This window comes from Nannobrachium achirus (genome assembly GCF_963921795.1).
Source record: "Nannobrachium achirus genome assembly, chromosome: 10".
Taxonomy (NCBI): Eukaryota; Metazoa; Chordata; class Actinopteri; order Myctophiformes; family Myctophidae; genus Nannobrachium; species Nannobrachium achirus.
Window position 1 is genome coordinate 4,832,189 of NC_137819.1, and position 24,318 is coordinate 4,856,506.

The window sequence follows — 24,318 nt, forward strand, 5'->3', positions numbered from 1 at the left end:
GGGACGCCATCTTGCATTTGGCATTAACATTTGATTAACTGGTGTTAATTTCACTGATTCAGACACATTCCTTGAACCCCAAAACCTTGGGTTAAACACCAAAACCACCTTTCTAGGTTGCATAATAATTGAGATATAGCCATTTTAAGCTCCCGGCAGCCATCCTGGGTGCCATCTTGAAAATGATGCCTTTATGGTAAATATATTTTCCTGATTTTTCGGTTCTCAAGCATGCCTAAAGGTAAAAGAACCAATTGAAACACTTTTGTATCAATGTTTAGGGAGGTTTAATGCTATTCTTTCATATAGGCCTATTGACCTGCATTTCTCATAAAAAGTGCCCGTTTAAGATAAGGCTGAAGATTACCACCTCAGAATGAAATACTGTTGGTAAATTAAACATTTCCTGAATCCTTAGGGTCATGTCTGTATTCTAGTTGTTGTGTTTTGTGTCTCTGATGTTTCTTGATGCCACAGAACTAAAAGAAAATATATGGTTTAGGCGGAAATAGTTATTTTTATGTATTTATTAAAGGTTTGAAGAGGTCCAGTGACCACTGTACTTATCATACATATTCACAAAAGGGCTTGAATGAAAGCTCAAGGTAAAAATGATACCAACCATATAATATAAAACATTACAGTATGTCCTGAACATAAGCTAATAGAAATATATGTACCTGTGTCTAAAATGCAAATTTTCAAAGGGGGATGGTAACTTTAGCAGCTGATAACACCACTTAAGCTACCTGTCTGCAAGGTCTATCATATCAAAACTTAATCTAGAGATGTATAGGAATATAAAAATCACAACTAGAATTTGCCCACCCAGGTGGTACCGATATGTCAAATGTTGAGTATGAGCCTAAGGACTATAGATCGGCTATTTTTGGCAAATTTTGACTTGTAGATTCTCTGTTTTTGAATTGGAATCCGGATTTTATTTTTTTAGCTATTTTAATTGGAATCCTGAGAAGTAACAATTTTATTTAACTCTTTTAGTGCCAGCCGTTTTTCTAATTGGGTGGGTTGCTGTGCCAGCCATTTTCTTGCCATTTTCTTACCATTTTGGCCCAACTTTGCAGAGCCACAGAGAATCCAAAAACATTCATATATGAGTGAATGTCATTTCACATATAGATTAGGAAGTCCTAAGCTCAGGGTCGAAGACCCTGAGCTTTTATCTTGTATAGTTTTTTAGTTAGAAGCCCCACAGTGAAGCGCGTTTTCCCTCAAAATGTCCCCTGGGAATTAGTTTTCTAGTTAGAGCCATTTGAAAAAAAGAAAATGTATGAAGCTGTACTGACTGTATGTATATATATATATATATATATATATATATATATAAAAACTCACAATGTGACATAGCCCATTGTAAAAAATGCACATTGTAAAGCGCTAAAAGCACATAAACGCGCTGTATAAATGCACAATTTATCATTTACCATTTTCAGGTCTACAAGCTCACAACGCGTCGCGGCGCGTTGTGAGCTTGTAGATCGGCTATTTTACAAGATTGATCAATGATATTTTCTACAAGATCACAACGCGTTGCGCGAGGCTACTAAATGGTAAATGGTGCATTTATATAGTGCTTTTATCCAAAGCGCTTTTACATAGATTGTGCATTACATTCACCCATTCACGCACACATTCATACACCGGTGGCAGAGGAAACCATGCAAGGCAGTGAAGGCCCAACCTACTCAAGGCAAACTTCAAATAAAGTCTTCAATCAATCAATCAAAACCAGGAGCAACTAGGGGTTCAGAGTCTTGCCCAAGGACTCTTCGACATTAACTCAGGGGGAACCCGGATTTGAACTGGGAACCCTTCGGGAACCCTTCGTGTTCAACGGTTTCTCCACCCCTGAGCTATGCCGCCCCTGCTACTTAGAAGTTCTGACAAAGCCAAAATAGCAGATCTACAAGCTCACGTTGTGTTAGTGATAGGCAATCTCGTTCATTTCAGTGAACGGATCATTTCACGTTCCCCTGTGTTCTATTTGTCTGTCATTCAATGTTATATGAGATACTTCAATGGTTTCCAGTGGAAATAAGCTTAGGCTTTTCATGGATCACCAGTGAACTGTACCGTCATGAAACTGTACCTTTTCCTATGCAAACTTCTAATAAAGTCTTCAATCAATCAATCAATCAAACCCCCCTGCCAGCCAGGGGGGGAGGAGCGGGAGGGGACGGGTGAACCACGTAGGCTACACTCGTACAGTATGATCCGCCATTTCAGGGGTTTGAACATTTCATTTCATTTCATTTATTTTTGTTTCGCACATGTAGTGTACATTACAGTTATATTATATTTATACTCAGAATTTCAATATTTTACAGTACACACACATGAACGAAAAGGAGCAAGCAGAAGAATAAATTCTTATAAATACCTGCCCCCTATTCAAAAAAAAAAATATATACTAATGATCGGCATATACAGCCTGCATGTTCATGCCTTGAGAAGTGTAAACAAATCCAATCTGAACCAAACAAAAAACAAAACAACGATGCTGCCACCTGGCAGTCAAATGAACATATTACAACGTCTCAGTCAGGTTGACGCGATCAACCTACAAACCCGCGTCAACCATGCGTTTTTTTGTATAAAAAAACGTGAATTCAACAGGATCAATCTCAATAGCTCTGGTCCATAGCGTTAGCGATAACAGCGTGCAGTACTGTGCTAGTATACAATGATTATTATTATCAGTCAGTTAGTAAACGTTTTGGTTACCACCGCGCTCTGACTACTGGTGCGGTATCCCTTTAGATCAACATATAGAAGGAGAATGGATCGCACACAGCGAAACGTTTGTTTCTCATCCATGCAAATGCAACAATAAAGAAAAAACAACTCCACTGCCACTGTGCGATCCAATCTCCTCCTTCTACATTCATTCAGTCAGTTAGAAACCCACTTGTGTTTAGTAGCCTAGTGTACCTGGTATCCATATGCATGCGTGTCCACCAGCTTCAACGGCCGTAGCGTAGTTGATATCCAAGCTGATCGTGAAATCCACAGAAGAGCAAAAGTAAACTCCGGGGGTCCGCAGCCGACTACAGGCAGGTATCCCGACACTAAAACGAACCCTACCCCCCAACCCTAACCTCAAACCGGAACGCGACCACAATGCTTTCCCAGCAATCCGAGTTCAACTTCACACGCAGTTCCCAGCTGGGAGGGGGCTGCCAGCAGTGGCGTCAGTTCAGCAAAAGCTAAGGTATGGCAACATGACTGGTGTCTTCCATGCACGGTCGCGTGCCCTCACGCGCATGCAAGACAACAGTCATGTTGCCATACCTTAGCAACAGACACAATGAAAAGTACATTTTATTATTTCCCCTGTAGCCAAGGGATGGCAGCTGCCATAACTTGCCATACCCAATTGACACCTCTCATACCCAATTGACACCTCTGGCTGTCAGAGCCGAAAGCCGTGCTGTGCTGCTTGCACCACAGAAATCAACCATACATTTGTATAATATACAATAAAAGGCAGAGAAATGGGCAGTTATCCTTGATTTTATAGAGGATTCTAAGTGATCACTTGCTCACTGGATGTCCTAGGCACATGGACAACATCGCAAAACAACGGATCTTTGTCAGATTAAAGATCAAAATGTGATTTTTCCAAAAAAAAAAAAGAAAAAAAAAAAAAAAAAAAAACGAACATGTTCGGTTTTTGTATTTCTTAATACGTTTTAATAAACCGAACATGTTCGGTTTTGGCACTAGATGAGTTAATTTCAAATGCATTTATATCTTCATATGCTAACTTTATGAACACAAATTCAAAGACATGTTGACAGTCATTAAGCTACTATGCATGTGAAAACTTTTGGTTGGAAATGACAGAAAATAACTTTTTACTTCAAGTTTAAAATGATACAAAATCTTTTCTTAAATGACCAAAAATACATTTCAAATATTGTCAAATTTCCAGACCAGCCTGCTGTCGGCACACTCGGCGCGCGACGAGGCGGCGCGGCTGGAGGAGCGGCGCGGGGTGATCGAGTTCCACGTCATCGGGAACTCCCTCAACCAGAAGCCCAACAAGCGCATCCTCATGTGGCTGGTGGGCCTCCAGAATGTCTTCTCCCACCAGCTGCCCCGCATGCCCAAGGAGTACATCACCAGGCTGGTGTTTGACCCGTGAGTACCACACACGCTAGGGCAGGGTTCCCCAATTAGTTTTCCCCAAGGGCCGAATCATGTCTAGGGTACCGAGCCGAGGGCCACAACATCGCAGGGGGCGACTGCGGCGTTCCCGCTACTCCAGCGACAGTTCAGATATCGTCGTTGTCGGGTGAAAATCTTGTATGTCCAAAACCGTTTGTTTTTCATTTATCATTTTAAAAATGATTTAAACTAGTGAACAGCCGATAGTGAACAGCCGATCTACAAGCACACAACGCCTCGCGGTGCGAGGCGTTGTGTGCTTGTAGATCTGCTGTTTTCACTACTTTTTGTGCGACGGCCTTTGTTTGATGAGGCAGAGCTTTACCTTGCGAAAGAACGTACACATTTTCCACCCGACAACGACGATATACTAGTGTTTTTGCTGCTCTTATACCACCATTATTACTGGGGTTGGTGGGGGCCTGACAGTAGCCCCCTGCGGGCCGCAAATGGCCCGCGGGCCACCTATTGGGGAACCCTGCACTAGGGCATTAACGAAGAAGTCGGCAAGTCGACTGAGTCGACTTCATTACACAAGTCGACTCCCACCAGAGAAAGTCGAAAGTCGAAGTTGAAAAAAAAAAAAATCTTTGTATTTTTTTCTATCATTATTTTTGCGAGGCGTTGTGAGCTTGTAGATCGGCTATTTTCACAAGTTCTGCCTCTACATATTTGACAATTTGGACAATGAAGAGGTATTAAAAAGTCCTTAAATTTCCACTTTAGAAATGTGAAGATACCCTCTATACCAGGGGTTTTCAAAGTGGGTGACGGGGCACCCTGGGGTGACGGGGTACCCTGGGGTGCCGCGACGGCAGTCCAGGGGTGCCACAAGATAATTTGAAAATATTTGAAATGTATTTTTGGACATTTAAGAAAAGATTTAGTATCATTTTAAACTTGAAGTAAAAAGTTATTTTCTGTCATTTCCAACCAAAATGGCTATTATCCCGTTTTCCTCACACAACATAATTGCTAAAATATGCTATAAATATAAGGTCCTGGGAGTGAAAATTCAGAATAATTTAGGGGTGCAGGGTATATAGAGCAGGGGTTTTGGAACCCCTGCTCTATATACTTAAACTTTATGTTGGTTTGTTTACAGTTGAGTGAGAAAACAATGTTTCACATTAAAGGAGCTATAGTCAACTTTTTCTTGAAAAACGGATGCTAAAGTAAAAAAATCACACCCGTGTGAAGTGGAGCTGTGTGTGTGTGTGTGTGTGTGTGTGTGTGTGTGTGTGTGTGTGTGTGTGTGTGTGTGTGTGTGTGTGTGTGTGTAGATCATGTGTACCGATTTTTGTGACATTTGAAGAAAATATGTAGGAAAAGGAGCAAAAAGTGTGTTTTGGAGAAAATTCAAGATGGCGGAAAATCTATCCTGGCGCAAATGGGCGTGATGCGTCTTGACCCAAGGAATCCAGGGAAAAAAGAATTTTAATTTTCCGATCAACGGTTCAAGAGTTACGGGGCAAAACGTAAAGTGGGCCGTTATAGCGCCACCATGAGGCCGAGTGATGTAATTATTTTTCGATTCATTCTTAAAATCATTATGAATCTCCTCTCCGAGGTTTGAAACTGTAGCTCCTATGGTTTACGAGAGAAAAATACTTGAAAGTGATTTCTTGCATTGTCCCATTATAAGTCAATGGGGACAATTAAGCGTCGTTTTTTGCCGATTACGTCGGCATGGTAAGGCGGATCGGAACGAAAGGTAATAGAACACCATTCCCGGCCGAGCCGCACATTTTGATGTATATATTGCGGCACTAGTTACGCGCCGAAGTCAGGCTACATACACACACGCACACAGACACACAGACACACACACAGACAGACAGACAGACAGACCCACACAGCCACGTATAGGGAGCTGCACACAGCTCCAATAATGTTTCGAAAATATATTTAAAAAAGAATAAGCTTCATATATGTGTTTCTATTCAAAAATGACCACAAAAATAATTATAAAATAATCATTTTGGCCATTGTCAGACCGACACTTTGTTTACATTCTAGTCTATAGACTAGGATGTAAACAAAGTGTCGGCCCTACAATGAAAAAGTTGACTATAGCTCATTAAGTTAATCATCTGGGGACCCCCCAAAATAATTGTGATGTGGTGACGTCATCAAACGATAAAGTCGACTTCAACTCAACTTTTTACTGAGTCGAGTCGACTTGCAAAAATCACAAGTCGTTAATGCCCTAATACACACGCGCACACACACACACACACACACACACACACACACACACACACACACACACACACACACACACACACACACACACACACACACACACACACACACACACACACACACAGCTGCAACCTGCTCCATTACAGCAGTGGTTCTCAATCTCAGTTCTTGGCTCAGGGAACGCCTCTAAATAACCTATTCATCCATGGCACCACTCTGTCACTTGTCGGTAACTTACGTTTATGTCCAAAAATACGCAAATATTTCCCCCTAAGACAGGGCTTCCCGAACTTTTTTTTAATCCGAGGCAACCCTACATTATAATTTTCACTCCCAGCACCTTATATTTATAGCATATCGTCGTTGTCGGTGGAAACCTTGTACTGTATGTCCAAAACCGTTTGTTTTGTATAATCATCTATAAAATGTACTAAACAAGTGAAAACAGCAGATCTACTAGCACACTTGTGTGCTTGTAGATCGGCTGTTTTCACTAGTTTTGTGCCACAGTCTTGTATGATGAAGCAGGGCTTTGCTTTGCGAAAAGACGTACACATTTGAAACTTGGAGATACAAGGTTTCTTCCCGACAGTGACGATATTTTAGTGATTTTGGTTCAAGGAGAACGTTGAGATAATAGCCATTTTGGTTAGAACTGACTGAAAATAACTTTTAAAATGATACTAAATATTTTTTCAAGTGCCCAAATAAATTCCAAATATTATCAAATGATCTTGCGGCACCCCTGGACTGCCGTCGTGGCACCCCAGGGTGCCCTGTCACCCACTTTGAAAACAACTGCCCTAAGATACAGTTTATGTCAAAGGGGAAATTGTTTCCATATGAGAATATCAGTTTCCATTAGGACAGAGCGAAGACCCTGACCCTGCAAATGATGGTTAAGAGTAGGGGTGTAACAATATAGTAACGGCAACGAAATATCATTTTTAACTTAAAAAAACTAAGTATATCGAAATGAAAAGAGCTAAAATCGAATCGTATCATTTGATTTTGTATCATATTGAATCGGCAGTGCAAAGAATCGATTGTATTGATACTGTCTACTTGGGCATTGTATTTAGCATTTTTAAGAAGAAAACATGGAAAGAAGGGGTTTAATTACTTTTCCTTTCCATATAGCTACACTGGTCTATCGATAAATGTGTGTAATCTCTGGGTTCATGTCAAGGTGCAGGTTTGTCAATATACAATGTCCATGTATTTGGCAGATAATCACAGTGTTTACTTATTTATATCCATAATAATACATGTTTCCCTTAAAAACCTGCACTATCCACACCTTTCACACAGATTTAATTTATTTTCTAAATAGTTACTATATCGATTTTAAATCATTGAATCAAATCGTATCGTATCGCCATGAATGAACCAATATATGTATCGTATCGTCAACCATGTATCGTGATATGTATCGAATCGCTATTAAAATGTATCGTTTACACCCCTAGTGAAGAGACATGGTGTACTGTATAGGCTAAAAAAGATCGCACCAAGTACACTCTTACATCATGTGAAGGATTGACAGGGGGGGGGGGGGGGGGGGACCCCAGATGATTAACTTAATGTGCAACATTGTTTTCTTTCTCAACAGTAAACCAACATAAAGTTAAAGTGTAAAGAGGGTATCTGCACATTTCTAAAGGGACAATTTAAGTACTTTTTAGGACTCTAAAATGATAAATTAAACATTGGCCAATATTAGCCCCTTTTCCACAGGCCCAGCACCACACAGCCCAGGTTTTCCACAACAAGGACCTGGGTAGAGTGGTGTGAAAGTGGTACTAAACGTGGTACTAAAAAGTATCCAATCTAGAGTAGGTCTGAGCTAGGCCAAACAGGGCCAAACACTTCATAATGACTGATCACTCACTGACTTTTCATTTAGACCACCAGGATATTGTTGTAATACATGATAATAGATTCTATTGTGTTATAACCAATATTATAATCTATTATAGTGTATTATAATTATCATAGTAATACATACTTTATAGTGTATTATATTCACAGTTATAATCCATTATAGTGTATTATTATTTAGGATAGTTGTAATACAAATTTATATTGTATTATAATCACAGTTAAAAGGGTAAATGTGTTTCCTACCGATGGGGGTACTTTTGTGTAATGGGAAATGTAGATATTTTGATGTGGTGCGTTGTGGTATGGTGTGGTGTGGTGTGGTGTGGTGTGGTGCTAAAGCTGCAGTCGAAAAGGGGCTTAGAGGCCGAAATTGTGAAAATAGCCGATCTACATGCTCACAACACCTCGCGTCGCGATGTAGATCTGCTATTTTCACAATTGTGTGTTAAACAAAATGTAATGCCTCAACTCTTAGTGCTCGTAGGGTGTGTGGGAGGGGGTCCCCAGTTAACCCATTTAGGCCTGAACACATTATGACGCAATATTTTATGCTTTAAATTTAAAAAAATAGCAGATATACAAGCTCACAGCGCGGCACCGAGTGCCGCGCTGCGAGCTTGTAGATCTGCTATTTTTGAAAAATCGTGAAAATTAGAATTTTGACCCGATTCTATAAGTGTCTTTTGAATCCTTCTAACATTTTTGGAAAAAAACCTATGTTTCTATGTCAGCAATCTGGCCAGCCATCGTCAAAGAAAAGGTCCTTTTCACTTAACTGGAGCTCAGTTAGTCTGTTCTTGAGAGACTAACTATGTCAGTGGTTCTCAAACCTTTTCATGTGAAGGACCCCCAAAATTATATTTATTTGGCCACGGACCCCCATTTCAAAATATTTAGTTCCAGGGACCACCCAGAAGCAAAATTTGAGTTACAAACGTTCGCTTTGAAAATACATATTCAAAGATTTGCACACATTTTCACGACTTTTTTCAAAAAATAGCAGATCTACAAGCTCGCAGCGTGGCACTCGGTGCCGCACTGTGAGCTTGTATATCTGCTATTTTTCACTGGTTAAAGCATTCAATAATTCTAGGCCTAAATGGGTTAAAATATGATTATTTTGAGGGTCGCGGCCTGAAAAGGTTGAGAACCACTGCTCTGAACAACCCATTGACCGTGAACAGTGAGGGACCGCTGTTTTCCCCTTCTCCCGCGCAGGAAGCACAAGACTCTGTCGCTGATCAAGGACGGCCGCGTCATCGGAGGGATCTGCTTCCGGATGTTCCCCTCGCAGGGCTTCACCGAGATCGTCTTCTGCGCCGTCACCTCCAACGAGCAGGTCAAGGTGAGACAGTTGACGCCTTGCTTTTTTTCACCCTGTTCTTCATTAACTCATTCCCCGCCTCCCCCGATAGTCCCGAGAAATTTTAAATGTCGTTCCCCGCCAGGCCCGATAGTCCCGAGAATTTGCTTTTATATAATGTAATGTTTAATTACACTTTTCTCCAGCCCGTGACAAAATTTGAGCCTTCTGTCTCACACATATCACACATCAAAGTAAGTGTGTTTAAAAAAAAGACTGTAATAATGTATAAATTGCAATACAAATGTATAAATCTCCCCAACCACAGTTAATTGGCAAAAGACGCATTTGAGCTCAAAAGGCTGGCTGCCGGAAAAAAAAAGAGAAGAAAAAAAAGTGTGAGAACAGCTGTGTGTGTGTGTGTGTGTGTGTGTGTGTGTGTGTGTGTGTGTGTGTGTGTGTGTGTGTGTGTGTGTGTGTGTGTGTGTGTGCTTCCCTCCACTGTATCTCTGTTTCAGTGGTCCCTGTTGGACCCCCTGATGGTGTTCAGTCCCATAAAAAACAGTGCTATAGTGAGATCTGCCTCTGCCTCTCTCTCTCTCTCTCTCAAGACACAAAACACACAATTATCGCCAATTTGCCATATAAATGCTTCTAAAACGTACCTGATAATGATGATGGTTGATTTGAATCCACACCCATATATCCAGGCTATAATATTAGTTTTATAATGGTATTTAGTCCACAAACTGTAGTCCACAAACAAGCCATGATCGCCTTTGCAAAGGTGGGGGTCCCTGGTCGCCTTTCTAACAACCAATAAGGGGTCCGCGGGTCCAACGTCGCCGACCTCCGCAGAGCAGTGCAGAGTTACATAACATTGTAAAATCAATCAATAAGCCGATCATTTGTTACATAAAGTTCATATGATCCAGTTGCAGGGACAAGTGGTCCCTGTCGATGGGGTCTCACAAAGGGGTCCCTGGTCTCCAGCCAACACTTAGGGAACCAGGTGGGGGACTGGGGGTCCCTGGCCCACGCTCCACCAAAACAAGCGATCAACTACAGCCAACAAGCGATCGATCAACGTCAACAGCCTCGCCTCGTTAGCAAAATGCGTCTGCCCTGCTCTTGCAGGGCAGTGCAGAGGATTTTTTTGGGGCAGGGGGAGACATTTTTCTAACATGTCCCAGAATGTGAAAATAGCAGATCTACAAGCTCTACAAGCTCTCAATGTGTCACAGAGCGATGTGTTGAGCTTGTAGAGCTTGTAGATCTGCTATTTTCACATTCTAGCACATGTTAGAAAAAAGACTCATGCCCCCTTTGATGTCTATTTGTGTGTGTGCACCTGTACAGACCCAAAAACAGCTGAGACCAAAGCAGACATACAGAGACAGAGAGAACGCGCCCCCAAGTGGGGGCTCACACAAATACTCACACAAATACTGCAAAACAGTATGTGAAATTGCTGAGTTTTATGGTCAGACATAGCCAATAAAAATATTTTTCTCTGCATTTTTCTAAACGGAAAATTCTAAAAAAAAATCCTATTACATAATTACATTAGTACACTTATCTGATAATGCCTGAAGCCATAAAGACAAATATCAAGTGAGTTATTCGCTTGAAAATAGATTTTTCACAAAAAGGTCAATAACTCCAGTTTTTTCAATTATAGCTGGATTTTGGTCAAAAATGGCTATTTTGAGATGGCTGCAACTATAGAAAAAAAAGCTTTTTATTTTATTTTTTTATTTTTTGGTGAGACTAGAGGTGGTCTTGTTTCATTTCAGGTACTGTATGACACAAAATACAGAATACAGAATTTAGGAAAAATGTCAATATAAAAAAAATATATAAATTTTTTCATTAAACAAAATGGCAGGGGAGCCAAACAGTCAATGTTAAAATGGCGGCCAATGTGTTAAAGGGATGTTTCACTTTCAAAAAAACTTTTGGTCATTTTATCGTCTAATCAGGCTTTTATGAACACCCTGAACTGTTTTTAGTTTGCTTGATTCAATATATAGATATTTGATGTAAATGTTATCAGGCCATCCAGGCCCAGGGCCTCTCCCCACACACACCCATTGTAACTTCAAACTTCATTTTAACCATGATAGATTCATTAAAAACACCCATAATTGTTTTCTGGTGACCCATATTACCCTCCTAATACGTGAGCAGGCCATGTTTTTTTTTTCGATAACTTTTTTAATTAATTTTTTTATAATTATTTATTGTATTTAATTTTTTCCATTTTCCCAAATAATTATTAAAAATAAATGAAAAAAAGTTATAAAAAAAAAAAAAAAACACGGCCTGCTCGCGTATTAGGAGGGTAAAATGAGTCACCAAAAAGAATAATGGGTGTTTTTAATGAATCTATCATGGTTAAATTGGAGTTTGAAGTTACAATGGATGTGTATGTGGAGAAAAGCCCATAAGGTGTTTCCCTGTTGAAAGTGGAATATCCCTTTAACCTCACGTCACCAGACTTTCCAAACTCGGAGGAAACCCTGGTATACGTTTACAACGGGCCGCGTGATCCGGTCCAGAGTGAATTGAGGGAGAGAGCGGCGCCAATGAGGGGTCAGGAAATGAACTGGTCACGTGACCCATTTTCAGCTGGAGAGTGACAAGCGGGCAATTTAAATAACATTGGTTTCAATAGCAGCGTTGCAGATATTGACATTTTCTAGGTAAATATGCAACATGACAACTGTTTTAAAGTATTTTACAGTGACAACTAGTCTCTGTAATATTTACGTTATACTATTGCCACAAAACGATGTCCAATAATGTGGTTTGAGATCATTGAAGTCGGTTGTTGCCTTGTCACTGGCTCACTGCATCTCATGAAGTTGATAACTTGCACAATAGCACCACCGAGTGGCAGGTGAAAGTAAGGCAATTAAAGGCATGTTATCATGAGACTGTCAGTTCTTAACAGCTTGCTGACCAATTCTCACGATTTGTCACTTTAGAAGCGCCTCCTGAGCCGCCATTGGACTCGCTCCATTAGGTTTGATTGATTGATTGATTGATTGATTGATTGATTGATTGATTGATTGAAGACTTTATTAGACGTTTGCATAGGAAACGGTACAGTTTCATGACAGTACAGTTCACTGGTACAAGGACTACTAAAAGGAGATCCTAGAAAAGACTAAGCTTATTTCCATAGGAAACCTTTGAAGTATCTCATATAACATTGAATGACAGACGGATAGAACACAGTACTATGCAGTAGATATAGTCAGGAAAAAAGGAAAAAAATTAAAACATACAGTAGGTAAATACAAAGAGGGGTCAGGGGAGGGTAGGGCTGGGCTATGTTTGTTTTACCAGTTGCGAACGGCTGCTGCCTGTAAGTGGTTTTTAAAGGATGCTAGTGATCCACACTCCTTTAAGTCCTTCGGTAAGGCGTTCCACATTTTTGTGGTATAGCAGAAGAACGAGTTTGACCCTTTGTTTGAGTTGACTCTGGGTTGAACGTGATCTGTGGCGCTGCCTCTGGTGTTGTAATTGTGGACATCATTAACGTTTATAAAGTATTTTGCCAGGTACATGGGTATTTTAGTGGTGTAGTGTATTGTGTACACCAGGCCCATTGCAAGTTGCTGTACTCTGTCATCTACTCTGAGCCACCACACTCTTAACTGGTGAGTAGCGGTGAGGTGAGTCTGATAGGGAAAGTGAAGTGAACGCGAAGTGAACGTAGGTGTCAGAACTCTCCTGTGTAGGGCTCTGATCCGGTCTAGGCGGTGCCTAAAACGGCAACAGGCAGAAGACGCAGCGTTCCCCCTGTTTGTTTCCTCGATCCCTATTACCCTTTTAGGCCTAGAATTATTGAATGCTTTAACCAGTGAAAAATAGCAGATCTACAAGCTCACAGCACGGCACCGAGTGCCGCGCTGCGATCCTGCAGATCTGCCATTTTTGGAAAAAGTCGTGAAAATGTGTGCAAATGTTTGAATATATGTATATTCAAAGCGAACAATTGTAACTCAAATGTTGCTGCTGGGTGGTCCCTGGAACTAAATATTTTGAGATGGGGTCCGTGGCCAAATACATATAATTTTGGGGGTCCTTAAAAGGTTTGAGAACCACTGACATAGTAGTCTCTCAAGAACAGACTAACTGAGCTCCAGTTAAGTGAAAAGGACCTTTTCTTTGACGATGGCTGGCCAGATTGCTGACATACACATAGGTTTTTCAAACAACCTTAGAAGGATTCAAAAGACACTTATAGAATCGGGTCAAAAATGTAATTTTCACGATTTTTCAAAAATAGCAGATCTATAAGCTCGCAGCGCGGCACGAGTGCCGCGCTTGCGAGCTTGTAGATCTGCTATCGTTGAGAAAAAAAACTTGAAAATGTGTGCACGTCTTTAAATATTTCAAATCCTACGTTTTTTGAAAAACCTATGTTTCTATCTCAGTGGTGCTCAAACCTTTTGTGTGAAGGACCCCCACAATTATATGAATTTGGCCACGGACCCCCATCTCAAAATATTTAGTTCCAGGGACCCCCCCAGAAGCAAAATGTTCGCTTAAAAAATACATACCGTATATTCAAAGATTTGCACACATTTTCACGGCTTGTCAAAAACATCAGATCTCCCTATGGTTTGCTTGCGTGCTTTGCAGGGGTACGGCACACACCTGATGAACCACCTGAAGGAATACCACATCAAGCACCAAATCCTCAACTTCCTCACCTACGCAGACGAGTACGCCATCGGTTACTTTAAGAAGCAGGTAGGTGTGCTGCCTGTCAGGGTGCGGCTACAGTGTTCCTCCACTAGGAAGCGCTGTTACCCTAAGTTAACCCAGTGGTCAGTAAGGCCCTCTGTTTGGGAACAACTTTTTTCTTTTTCCAAAAGATAAAAGAATATAAAACTCAACACAAAAAGAAAGGAAACGACTTCGGTCCATTATATCTCCTCTTTAATAATACCAATTTGTATTGTGTTTTATATCATTTGTATTGTTGATTCGTCACCTTTACAACAAGGTACAGCTTGTAAGCACCGGGCATTCGAGGCATGAGCTACACAGCCAAACGTGTGGGTAGCGCCGACCAAAATCTTGCCAAAATGTCCTGTAATACTGTTCTGCTGGCATTTACTCTCGTTTTGGGCTTCCCTGACACTGAGCTTAAAATTAACAAAGTGTAAAAATGGCCAATATGTGTATTCTTTTCCTTTTCCTTATTACTGGGAGAGTGCAATAATTCAATGCCCCAAGTAACAAAGGTGAACACCAAAAGAACGGTATTGCAGGCCTGCCAGGCCATTTTGACAATTTTTTGAGGGGCGCTACCCACACGTTAGTGGTGCTCATTCCACGAATGCCAGATTCTTAAAAGCTGTACCTCGTCGTAAAGGTGACAAATCAACGATAACAATGATATCAAACACAATACCATTCGGCATAATTAAATGGGAGACATAATGGACTGAATTTTGGCAAATTTTGGGTCGGTGCTACCCACAAGTTTGGCTGTGGTGCTCATCCCACGAATACCTGAAGCTTACAAACTGTACCTCATTGTAAAGATGACGAATCAACGATTAAAATGACATAAAACACAATACAAATTGGTATTATTAAAGGGGAGATATAATGGACCGATGTCAAGTTTCCTTTATTTTTGTGCTGAGTTTTATATAAATGACCCGACCGGGTTTCAAACCCGACTTCCCAGTCTCAGGGCGGACACTGAGCTGGTCTATAAAATGATACCTGGAACACACGCTGTCTGTATTATTGTTTATCGTAATAAAAAACACTCACGATAATCGTATCGTGGAGATTTAATTTATCGTGATATCATCCTCCGTCATGCACTGGGATCAATTCACCTTTTATTTGCCGAGCTGCATATCCGGTACCACTTAAACCCTCTGGAATTGTTAAAAAGGTACTTATAATATACGTACTTCATAGTCTTTTTTTCACTCTCTATCAAATGTCTTGTGTTACAGTTGCGATGCGTTGTGAGCTTGTAGATCTGCTATTTTTGGGAAAATGTTCCGCCCCAGGATAATGGATTTGAATTATCGTGATAATATCGTAAATAGAGATTTATTTTGTCACAATAATTGTAGCCTCGGAAACCCATGCTTTTATTTTGGCGATGGGAAGAAAAAATAAAAGCCTGGGGTAACCTGCTGCAATTTCTAGCATAGGAAGTGGGAGGCGGGCCATGGCACAAACCATGAACCAATAGGATCCACCGGCTGTTTTCAACACTATGTTATCCTCATTATTTATATAATGAGTTCCGCTGCAGATGGTTCAAATGCGTAAACACTATGGTTTCGTCATTATTTCCGCCGCGTATCGTGTTCCGTTAGCCAATGAGGCGCAATTGGTGAAAAAATAAATCTGGGAGTGGTGTTACCTGAAGTATTGGTACAACCGTCAGGTCGCAGTTACTATCAAAATTCAAAACCTCCACCAGCTGTCAGTCAGTCTGTCAGTCTGTCAGTCACACGTCAAACTTCTCATATCTCCGCCACCGTTGCCCCGATCCATGCCAAAATGTGCACGCACACTCCTTGCCTTTCTCTCACATGGCCCTCTTCTAGTGCCACCATGAGGCAGATTCTTGCAAAACACATTTTTGGACACAGCTCCTACAAATGTTGCCCTAAAATCACACAAATCGGTACACAGTATGTGTACACTCATGTCATCAACATGGATCTGTCCCATATAGCACATTTTTTTAAACACATTTTTGGACACTGCACCTACAGATTTTGCCATAAAATCACGCTGCGACCTGACGGTCGGCTTATCTCCCGATTAGGGAGATAAGCTTCACATGACAGTCGGCACGCTGCAGAATATAGTCACAAGCGAACCCACACTGTTTCATAGGAACAGTATTTCTAGTCGTGATATGACATTTTCATATCGTCCCATCCCTAATTATGTATTATTACTATATTCTGTCCTCAGGGTTTCTCGAAGGACATCAAGGTCCCCAAGGCCCAGTATGGAGGCTACATCAAGGACTACGAGGGAGCCACACTAATGGGCTGTGAGCTCAACCCCAGCATCCCTTACACCGAGTTCTCTGTCATCATCAAGAAGCAGAAGGAGGTGTGTGTTTGCGCGCGCGTGCGTGTGTGTGTGCGTGTGTGCGCGTGTGCGCGCGCGCGTGCGTGTGTGCGTGCGTGCGCGCGTTAGGACATTAACGACTTGTGATTTTTGCAAGTCGACTCGACTCAGTAAAAAGTTGAGTTGAAGTCGACTTTATCGTTTGATGACATCATCACATCACACCCGACAAGTGCCAATTTAAAGGGGAAGACCACCCATTTTCAATATTGAACTACGTCATTAATATAACTTAGAGGAGTTGTGTGGAAATAGAAAAAAAAGCTCCCCCCCCTTCTGTGTTGCCTAGAACTGTAAAATTGATTTTGGGGTTTGTATTGTAAAGTAGGCTACAATGTGTGATGTCATCAAGTTGTAATTTACAATACAAACCCCCAAATCAATCATCCAGTTCTAGGCAACACAGAATGGGGGGGGGAACTTTTTTCTATTTCCACACAACTCCTCTAAGGTATATTAATGACATAGTTCAATATTAAAAATGGGTGGTCCTCCCCTTTAAGGACTTTTGAATACCTCTAAAATGACAAATTAAACATTGTCCAAATTGTTAAATATATAGAGGCAGAAATGGTGAAAATAGCCGATCACATGTAGATCTGCAATTTTCACAATAGAACCATGTTATACCAAATGTAATGTAGCACTGTAATATTGGATCATTCCGTCCTTGACGACAAGCAATCCTATTGTTTGAATGGTGTGCAGACGCACACATGGAGCAAAAATAATGATAGGTTTTTCTTCTTTTTTTTTTACTTCGACTTTCGACTTTCTCTGGTGGGAGTCAACTTGTGTAATGAAGTCGACTCAGTCGACTTGTCCACTTTTTCGTTAATGCCCTAGCGTGCGTGCGTGCGTGCGTATGATTGTAGCGTTTCTGAAATTTGAGATTGACATAAAATCTTGTCTTGTTCCAAACGTTGCCACTTCAGATCATCAAGAAGCTGATCGAGAGGAAACAGGCCCAGATCAGAAAGGTGTATCCCGGGCTTTCCTGTTTTAAGGAAGGCGTCCGGCAGATTCCCATCGAGAGCATTCCCGGCATCCGTACGTGTTGACCTCTCTCTAACTGGAACCAGGGACGTGCTGGGCCCCTGATTCAGCCCGGGAAAAAGAGTTGGAGAGGCCCTCATTGCGCGCTATAGAGAGAGATCTCTCTCTATAGCGCTGCTGCTGCTACTGCTACTCAAAGATTTGCCATTTCAGATCATGACAAGTGACAAGCCAGTGGGCCAATTACATGAGTTATATTTCGTCGTTGTCGGGTGGAAACCGTGTATGTCCAAAACCGTTTTAAAAATGATTTAAGCTAGTGAAAACAGCCGATCTACAAGCACACAACGCCTCGCGGTGCTTGTAGATCTGCTGTTTTCAACACGTTTGTGCGACAGCCTTGTACAATGAAGCAGGGCTTTGCTTTGCACAAAAAAAAAATTACAGATTTGAAACTTGGAGATACGAGGTTTTCTGCCTGACAGTGACGATTTACTTTTTTGGCCGCCCAGCCCCCAAAATGGAACGAAGGCCGACATTGTATTTTTAATTTTTTCCCAATGGCCAGCACGTCCCTGGTCTGGAACGCAGTATTACTGGAACACATTTGAGACACATCTCTCTCACATAGAAATCTAGTGTTGACACGTAGCGGCGGTCAAAAAACTAAACTCTGTTTCCTCATGTCAGCAGGTGAAACCGGCTGGAAACCCATAATTAAAGGGTACGTTTGTGACCTCACCTTCTGCTATTGTTGTTTAAAATGCTACTTTTCTTAAGCCCTTGAAGCCCCGGCATCCCTATTCTTGAGGGAACGGTTGCCAAAAATAGCAGATCTACAAGTAGATCGATTTGTGTACAGTGAAATAAGTGAAATTTGCAGCCCAACAAAAGCTATTGTTATAGAGTAGTGAAGTGTTTACACACTTAACGTAATTTACACATCCTACCTGGTTTGTGGTTTTCTTCCCCCATTCTGAATTCCCATAGACCTTTTTACATATCATCGCGTCATATAAGAACTGTGTTCCAATTATAAACAAATTATCTCAGCGGTTTGACTCATCTGGATATGAAGAATCAACTGATGGCGAGAAAACGCTAATGTTACTGTGGCCGAATTAGTTTCATTTTCACTAGAAACAGACTGTATCAAATATCATAAACCATACTAGAGCCACCTCGTCGAAAATATCGCAAAGACCGTTTGGTTATTGTTGGACTGCAATGCTTATATGAGACGATTTTAAGATGACTCGATGTTATTCTCCATAGAGAATGACTTCATTGGAACCGGGGGATGAGCGAGTCACGTCACGACTTCGTTACTCTATTGCAGGGGTGGGCAACTTTGATGATGGCGAGGGCCACTATATTTCTACCTTCACTCCAGAGGGCCACATTGCATATTACTACGTTCTACTTTGTCATTCTAGTATCTCATACAAAAGAAGCAAAAATAGCAGATCTACAAGCTCAAAACGCATTGCGCTGCGATGCGTTTGAGCTTGGAATCCTGAATTATTTTTTGTTATTTTTTAATTGGAATCCTGAAATGTAACATTATGATTTAATTTCAAACACATTTAGTTATATTTTCATGTTGACTCTATGAACCTAAATACAAATACCTACATTGGACATAAAAAAAAAAAAAAAAAAAAAAAAAACATTTGAATACTACTATACTAGTCATTAAGCTACTAATATAGACTAAAGTAATTAAAGCAGGTCATGTTTGGAATTGTAGCAGCTGAAATCAGTAATATATCAGTATTCCAGTATTAACCTGTGGGCCGCATTAAGTGAAGGTGGGGGCCGCATGTGCCCCCCGGGCCGCCAGTTGCCCATGTATGCTCTATTGCTAGTGTATGACAAAGGACACTTTCACAATAAATCTCCACGATACCATTAGTGTGAGCGTTGGTTTTATCACGATAAACGATAATAGCGATTATCGTCCCATCCCTACCCCGAAGAGCCTGCTGCACACAAAAGAATTGCAATAACCCGGAGGGTGAGGAACCCGATGCTTGATTCATACTTGGCTGTGAGCGTGCGAAGGTTGTGAGATTTATTAAGTGTAAAAGAAGTTTAGATCACCCTTAAAGGACCAGGTCACCTCTGGGACAAGCAGATCTTATTTTATTGTTGTGTGGGACACGATCAACACAATCCTGAATTATTTTTTTGTGTTCAATCTGTGTTTTTCGATATGTTAGTATTTCAGCATGCTACAACTGGTCATATGATGCATTTTGCATCATATGACCAGTTGTAGCATGCTGAAATCGGCTGAAATACTAAAATATCTAAAAACACAGATTGAACACAAAAAAAATAACTCAGGATTGTGTTGATCGTGTCCCACACAACAATAAAATAAGATCTGCTTGTCCCAGAGGTGACCTGGTCCTTTAAAGGACAACTTTAGTTTTTTACAACAAGGGTTCATATTTTAGATTGTAATTAAAAAATATAAAAGATGAGTGTTAAAATTATTTTATTCACTTCTTTCTATTGTTTTAGAGATTCTTTTTTCAGTGGTTGGGGGCATGCGTACAAGTGGCTAAATATGTCATTTTACACAGAATAAGCCCATTCCCAAGATACAACGCAACCTTTCATTGTTGGATGTGACTTATGGGGGCTAGAAGTGTTACTTTAAATAGCAAAAAAGAAACTGCTGGCTTATTGTGTCTAAAAAGACATATTTAGCCACTTGTACGCATGCCCCCATGCGTACGCATGCCCCACGTTTTAGCACGGTAAACGCGATAAAACAATAGAACGAAGCAAATGAAAACATTTTATCACTCACTTTTTATTTTTCTTTAATTACAATCTAAAATATGAACCCTTGTTGTAAAAAAACAAAGTTGTCCTTTAAGTGCAGTCCTGAATCATAATGCATTCATCATAATGTGCAACACTGTTAACTGTCTAGGGATGGGACCATATGAAAATGTCACCATGATTATTGTGACAAAAGAAATTTCGATTTACGATTTTATCACAATAATCAAAATCCATCATCCTGGGGCGGAACATTTGCCCCAAAAAATAGCCGATCTACAAGCTCACAACGCGTCGCAACGCGACGCGTTGTGAGCTTGTAGATCGGCTATTTTTTGGCAAAGACATTTGATAGAGTGAAAAAAGACGGTATCAAGTACCGGTACGTATATTACACGTATATTTTACCAATAGAGGGTTTAAATGTGATCGGATATGCAGCTCTGCAAATAAAATGTGCATTGATCCCAGCGCATGACGGAGGACGATATCACGATACATTAAAATCTCCACAATATGATTATCGTGAGTGTTTTTTATCGTAATAAGTGATAATATCGCTTATCATCCCTTTATACTGTAACTGTACCTGATTAGTTTCATGACTAAAGATGTAGACAATATTTTCTCTCACCAAAGCCGTCGCCAGTCCAACACCAATTATGATGTATTTTTATTCACAGGTTTATTCATAATACCTCGAATAAAAGAAGGAAACGTCCTAATATCTTTTTACTATGTTTACATACAGCAGGGTTCCCCAAATAGTTTTCCCCAAGGTCCGAATTATGTCTAGGGTACCAAGAAGCAGAGGGCCACAACATTGCAGGGTGCGACGGTGGCGTTTCCGCTACTCCAGCAACAGTTCAGATATCGTCACTGTTGGGCAGAAACCTCGTATCTCCAAGTTTCAAATGTGTACGTTTTTTGGTAAAGCAAAGCCCTGCTGCATCATACAAGATCGTCGCACAAAACTAGTGAAAACAGCAGTGGTTGTAGATCGGCTGTTTTCATGCGAGGCGTTGTGTGGTTGTAGATCGGCTGTTTTCACTAGATGATAAATACAAAACGAGCGGTTTTGGACATACAAGGTTTCCACCCAACAATGACGATATACTGGTATTGTTGCTGCTCTTACACTACCATTATTACCGGGGTTGGTGGGGGCCAGACAGTAGCCCCCGTGGGCCGCAAATGGCCCGCGGGCCGCCTATTGGGAAACCCTGGCATACAGTATTCTCACAATTACAGTAGTTTTTTTTTTAAACTACAAAGAGAAGTACAAAGTACAAAGCTTCTCCTGGTTATCCTGCTTCTGCTGATGTTCTGCTGATGAGCTCCCTGCTCTCTGTCTCTGTAGCAAGGAGCTGAAAGACCCAGAGCAGCTGTACAGCACTCTGAAGACCATCCTCCAGCACGTGAAGGTGAGGGGATATGTTAGCCTCGCAACAGCCAGACTCTGAGTTCTCCATAGACAACGCTTTACGCGATGACGTAGTTACTCACTTTGACTGACAGGTCCAGTCCGTAGTCATCAGCGCATCAAAACATCGCCGGGAGAACATCAAATACGTCTTTTCCAGACAGAAATTCCCAAAAAGTACAAACTGTTGTTCCATTTTAAGTTCTGAGATTCTGTTGATTTAAGATAACATTTCTCTTGATGCAGCTTTTATTTTGCGATTTGTGAACTCGCGTCGGGCATGGGGAGTCGGGACCGCCATGTTTGTTTACAAAATGCGAGAGCTGTAGCAGCCGCTCGACCAATCAGGAGCGCTGTGAGGCGGGTCGCTCCAAATGCAGCCATTTGATTGGAAATTGAGAACCTAAGTTCTCATAAAGAGGCTCGATGGGAGGGACACCAGACCGAGAAAGGAAGCACATTGGTGATGACGTAGCTCGGGATGGCTTGCGAGGCTAGGGATGTGTAGCAGTGGCGTCAGTTCCGAAAAAGCTAAGGTATGGCAACATGACTGGTGTCCAGTCATGTTGCCGTACCTTTGCAACAGGCATGATACACTCTAAAAACTGCTGGGTCAAAAACAACTCAACTTGGGTTATTTTTGATCCAACTCACGGGTCAAATAGGGACCGATGCCCAGTTTGGTTATTTTAACGCAAGAAATTTGGTTATGAATGTTGACCCATAAATTGGGTCAAATAAATAACCAAATTATTTGTTTAAAATGACCCAAGATTGTAGTCAATATAACCCAAGTTTTGGGGTTGAGTGGGCTAAATGAATACAACCTACATATGCATGGTCTGGAGAATGACAACGCCAATATTATCTGACATTAACATAATATCAGAAATGTTTCAGGATTTCTTCTCAGATGATTTGTTCAAAGTTTAGTAATATCAACATAAAAGTGCATATATTAGATATATATGCAACAATGTTGATAATACTATAATCAGAATAGTTTAGAGAAGATAAACAAAAATAATTTCAGAATTACCAGGAGTTCTTCTCTTTCTTTTCAGACAAGCTGGGGGAGGGAGCTCAACCCTAAGCTAGCAGCCAAGCACTTACGGTTAGGGTTTAGTCTCAAATACTGACAAATCAAATTCAGACATATGACAGTCAGCTTGCCGAGACAGACACATGGATATGACATATTTAGCATTTTTAGCTCCCAACAGCTTAGAAAATGTCTCTGGAAACCTAGACAAATGCTTTTCCCAGCATGCTTTGCAAACAGGTTTATGGTGCCTGTCCCCTGATTGGCCCAAAGCTAGACCACTGACCCAAGTATATGGGTTACCACTAACCCCAAAAACGGGTCACCCCCAGATAAATATTACCTAACTCGAACAACCCTGGAATTGGGTCAAAATAATATCCCAATAACTTAAGGAAGGGTTGTGGCTCTGAGAAATGACCCCGAAATTTGACCTAACACAAATGACCCATGATTTGGGTCAAGAAATGACCCATGAGTTTTTAGTGTGTACATTTATTTTAAGAAGTACATTCTATTTTTCCCCCCGTTTCTACGGATTCTTGGGGCTGGATATGGCAGCCTGGAACGGCTGTTCAAGTGCAGCTAAACTTGGCATGTTAGTAAACGTGCCACAATTTACAATAATGCATTGCACCTGTGCTGCTGACCTGCGGAACCTGGGAATATACCATTTTGTCAAGAGGGGGAGAATATCCTTATAATACCATTTTGTTACATTTTGCATTTGTAGTTATTTTACTGTAATTTAACAAACATAATAACCAGCACAGATAGACAAAGAGACATTCATGGATTTATATTTAAAAGTAACTTTTATTTTCAAATATTAGAGGCAGAAATTGTGAAAATAGCAGATCTACAACGCGAGTGACGAATGATTGTCAGGGTGGGGGGTCTCCAGGTAAAAGATGATTGGGCAGGCACACACACACACACACACACACACACACACACACACACACACACACACACACACACACACACACACATATATATATATATATATAGTTCATATATTTTCAAACATTTAGAAAATAGTGGAAATAGCAGATCTACTAGCTCACAACACGTTGTAAGCTTGTAGATCGGCTATTTCCACTATCAATGTCCTTTTTCTAAGTATAACGTTGTCAAATATGTCAGTCATTTCTTTGTATATTTAGGTCATGTGTCATACAGTATCTGCCATGTGCAACGTCAAAGAAAGAACAGAAATGTCAACGACAAAAACGCAATTAAATTGTTAATCACAATTATTTGAGTGACAATTAATCGTCATGTAAAATGTCATAATCCTGACAGCCCTACACACACAAACACACACACACACACACA

The 24,318-nt window shown here is 40.8% G+C and overlaps 1 protein-coding gene across 2 annotated transcripts in view; it reads left to right on the forward strand.

The window, feature by feature from the left end:
* kat2b (K(lysine) acetyltransferase 2B) overlaps positions 1-24,318 on the forward strand; it is a 67,523-nt gene that overhangs the window by 40,470 nt on the left and 2,735 nt on the right. The window contains exons 10-16 of one of the 2 annotated variants that reach the window (XM_080735075.1): positions 3,956-4,164; positions 9,499-9,625; positions 14,240-14,350; positions 16,562-16,705; positions 17,659-17,773; positions 18,410-18,443; positions 21,876-21,939. In XM_080735075.1, coding sequence (XP_080591201.1) covers positions 3,956-4,164; positions 9,499-9,625; positions 14,240-14,350; positions 16,562-16,705; positions 17,659-17,773; positions 18,410-18,443; positions 21,876-21,939 — 804 coding nt within the window. The remainder of the gene's footprint in view (positions 1-3,955; positions 4,165-9,498; positions 9,626-14,239; positions 14,351-16,561; positions 16,706-17,658; positions 17,774-18,409; positions 18,444-21,875; positions 21,940-24,318) is intronic. The other variant, XM_080735076.1, reaches the window with a different exon arrangement.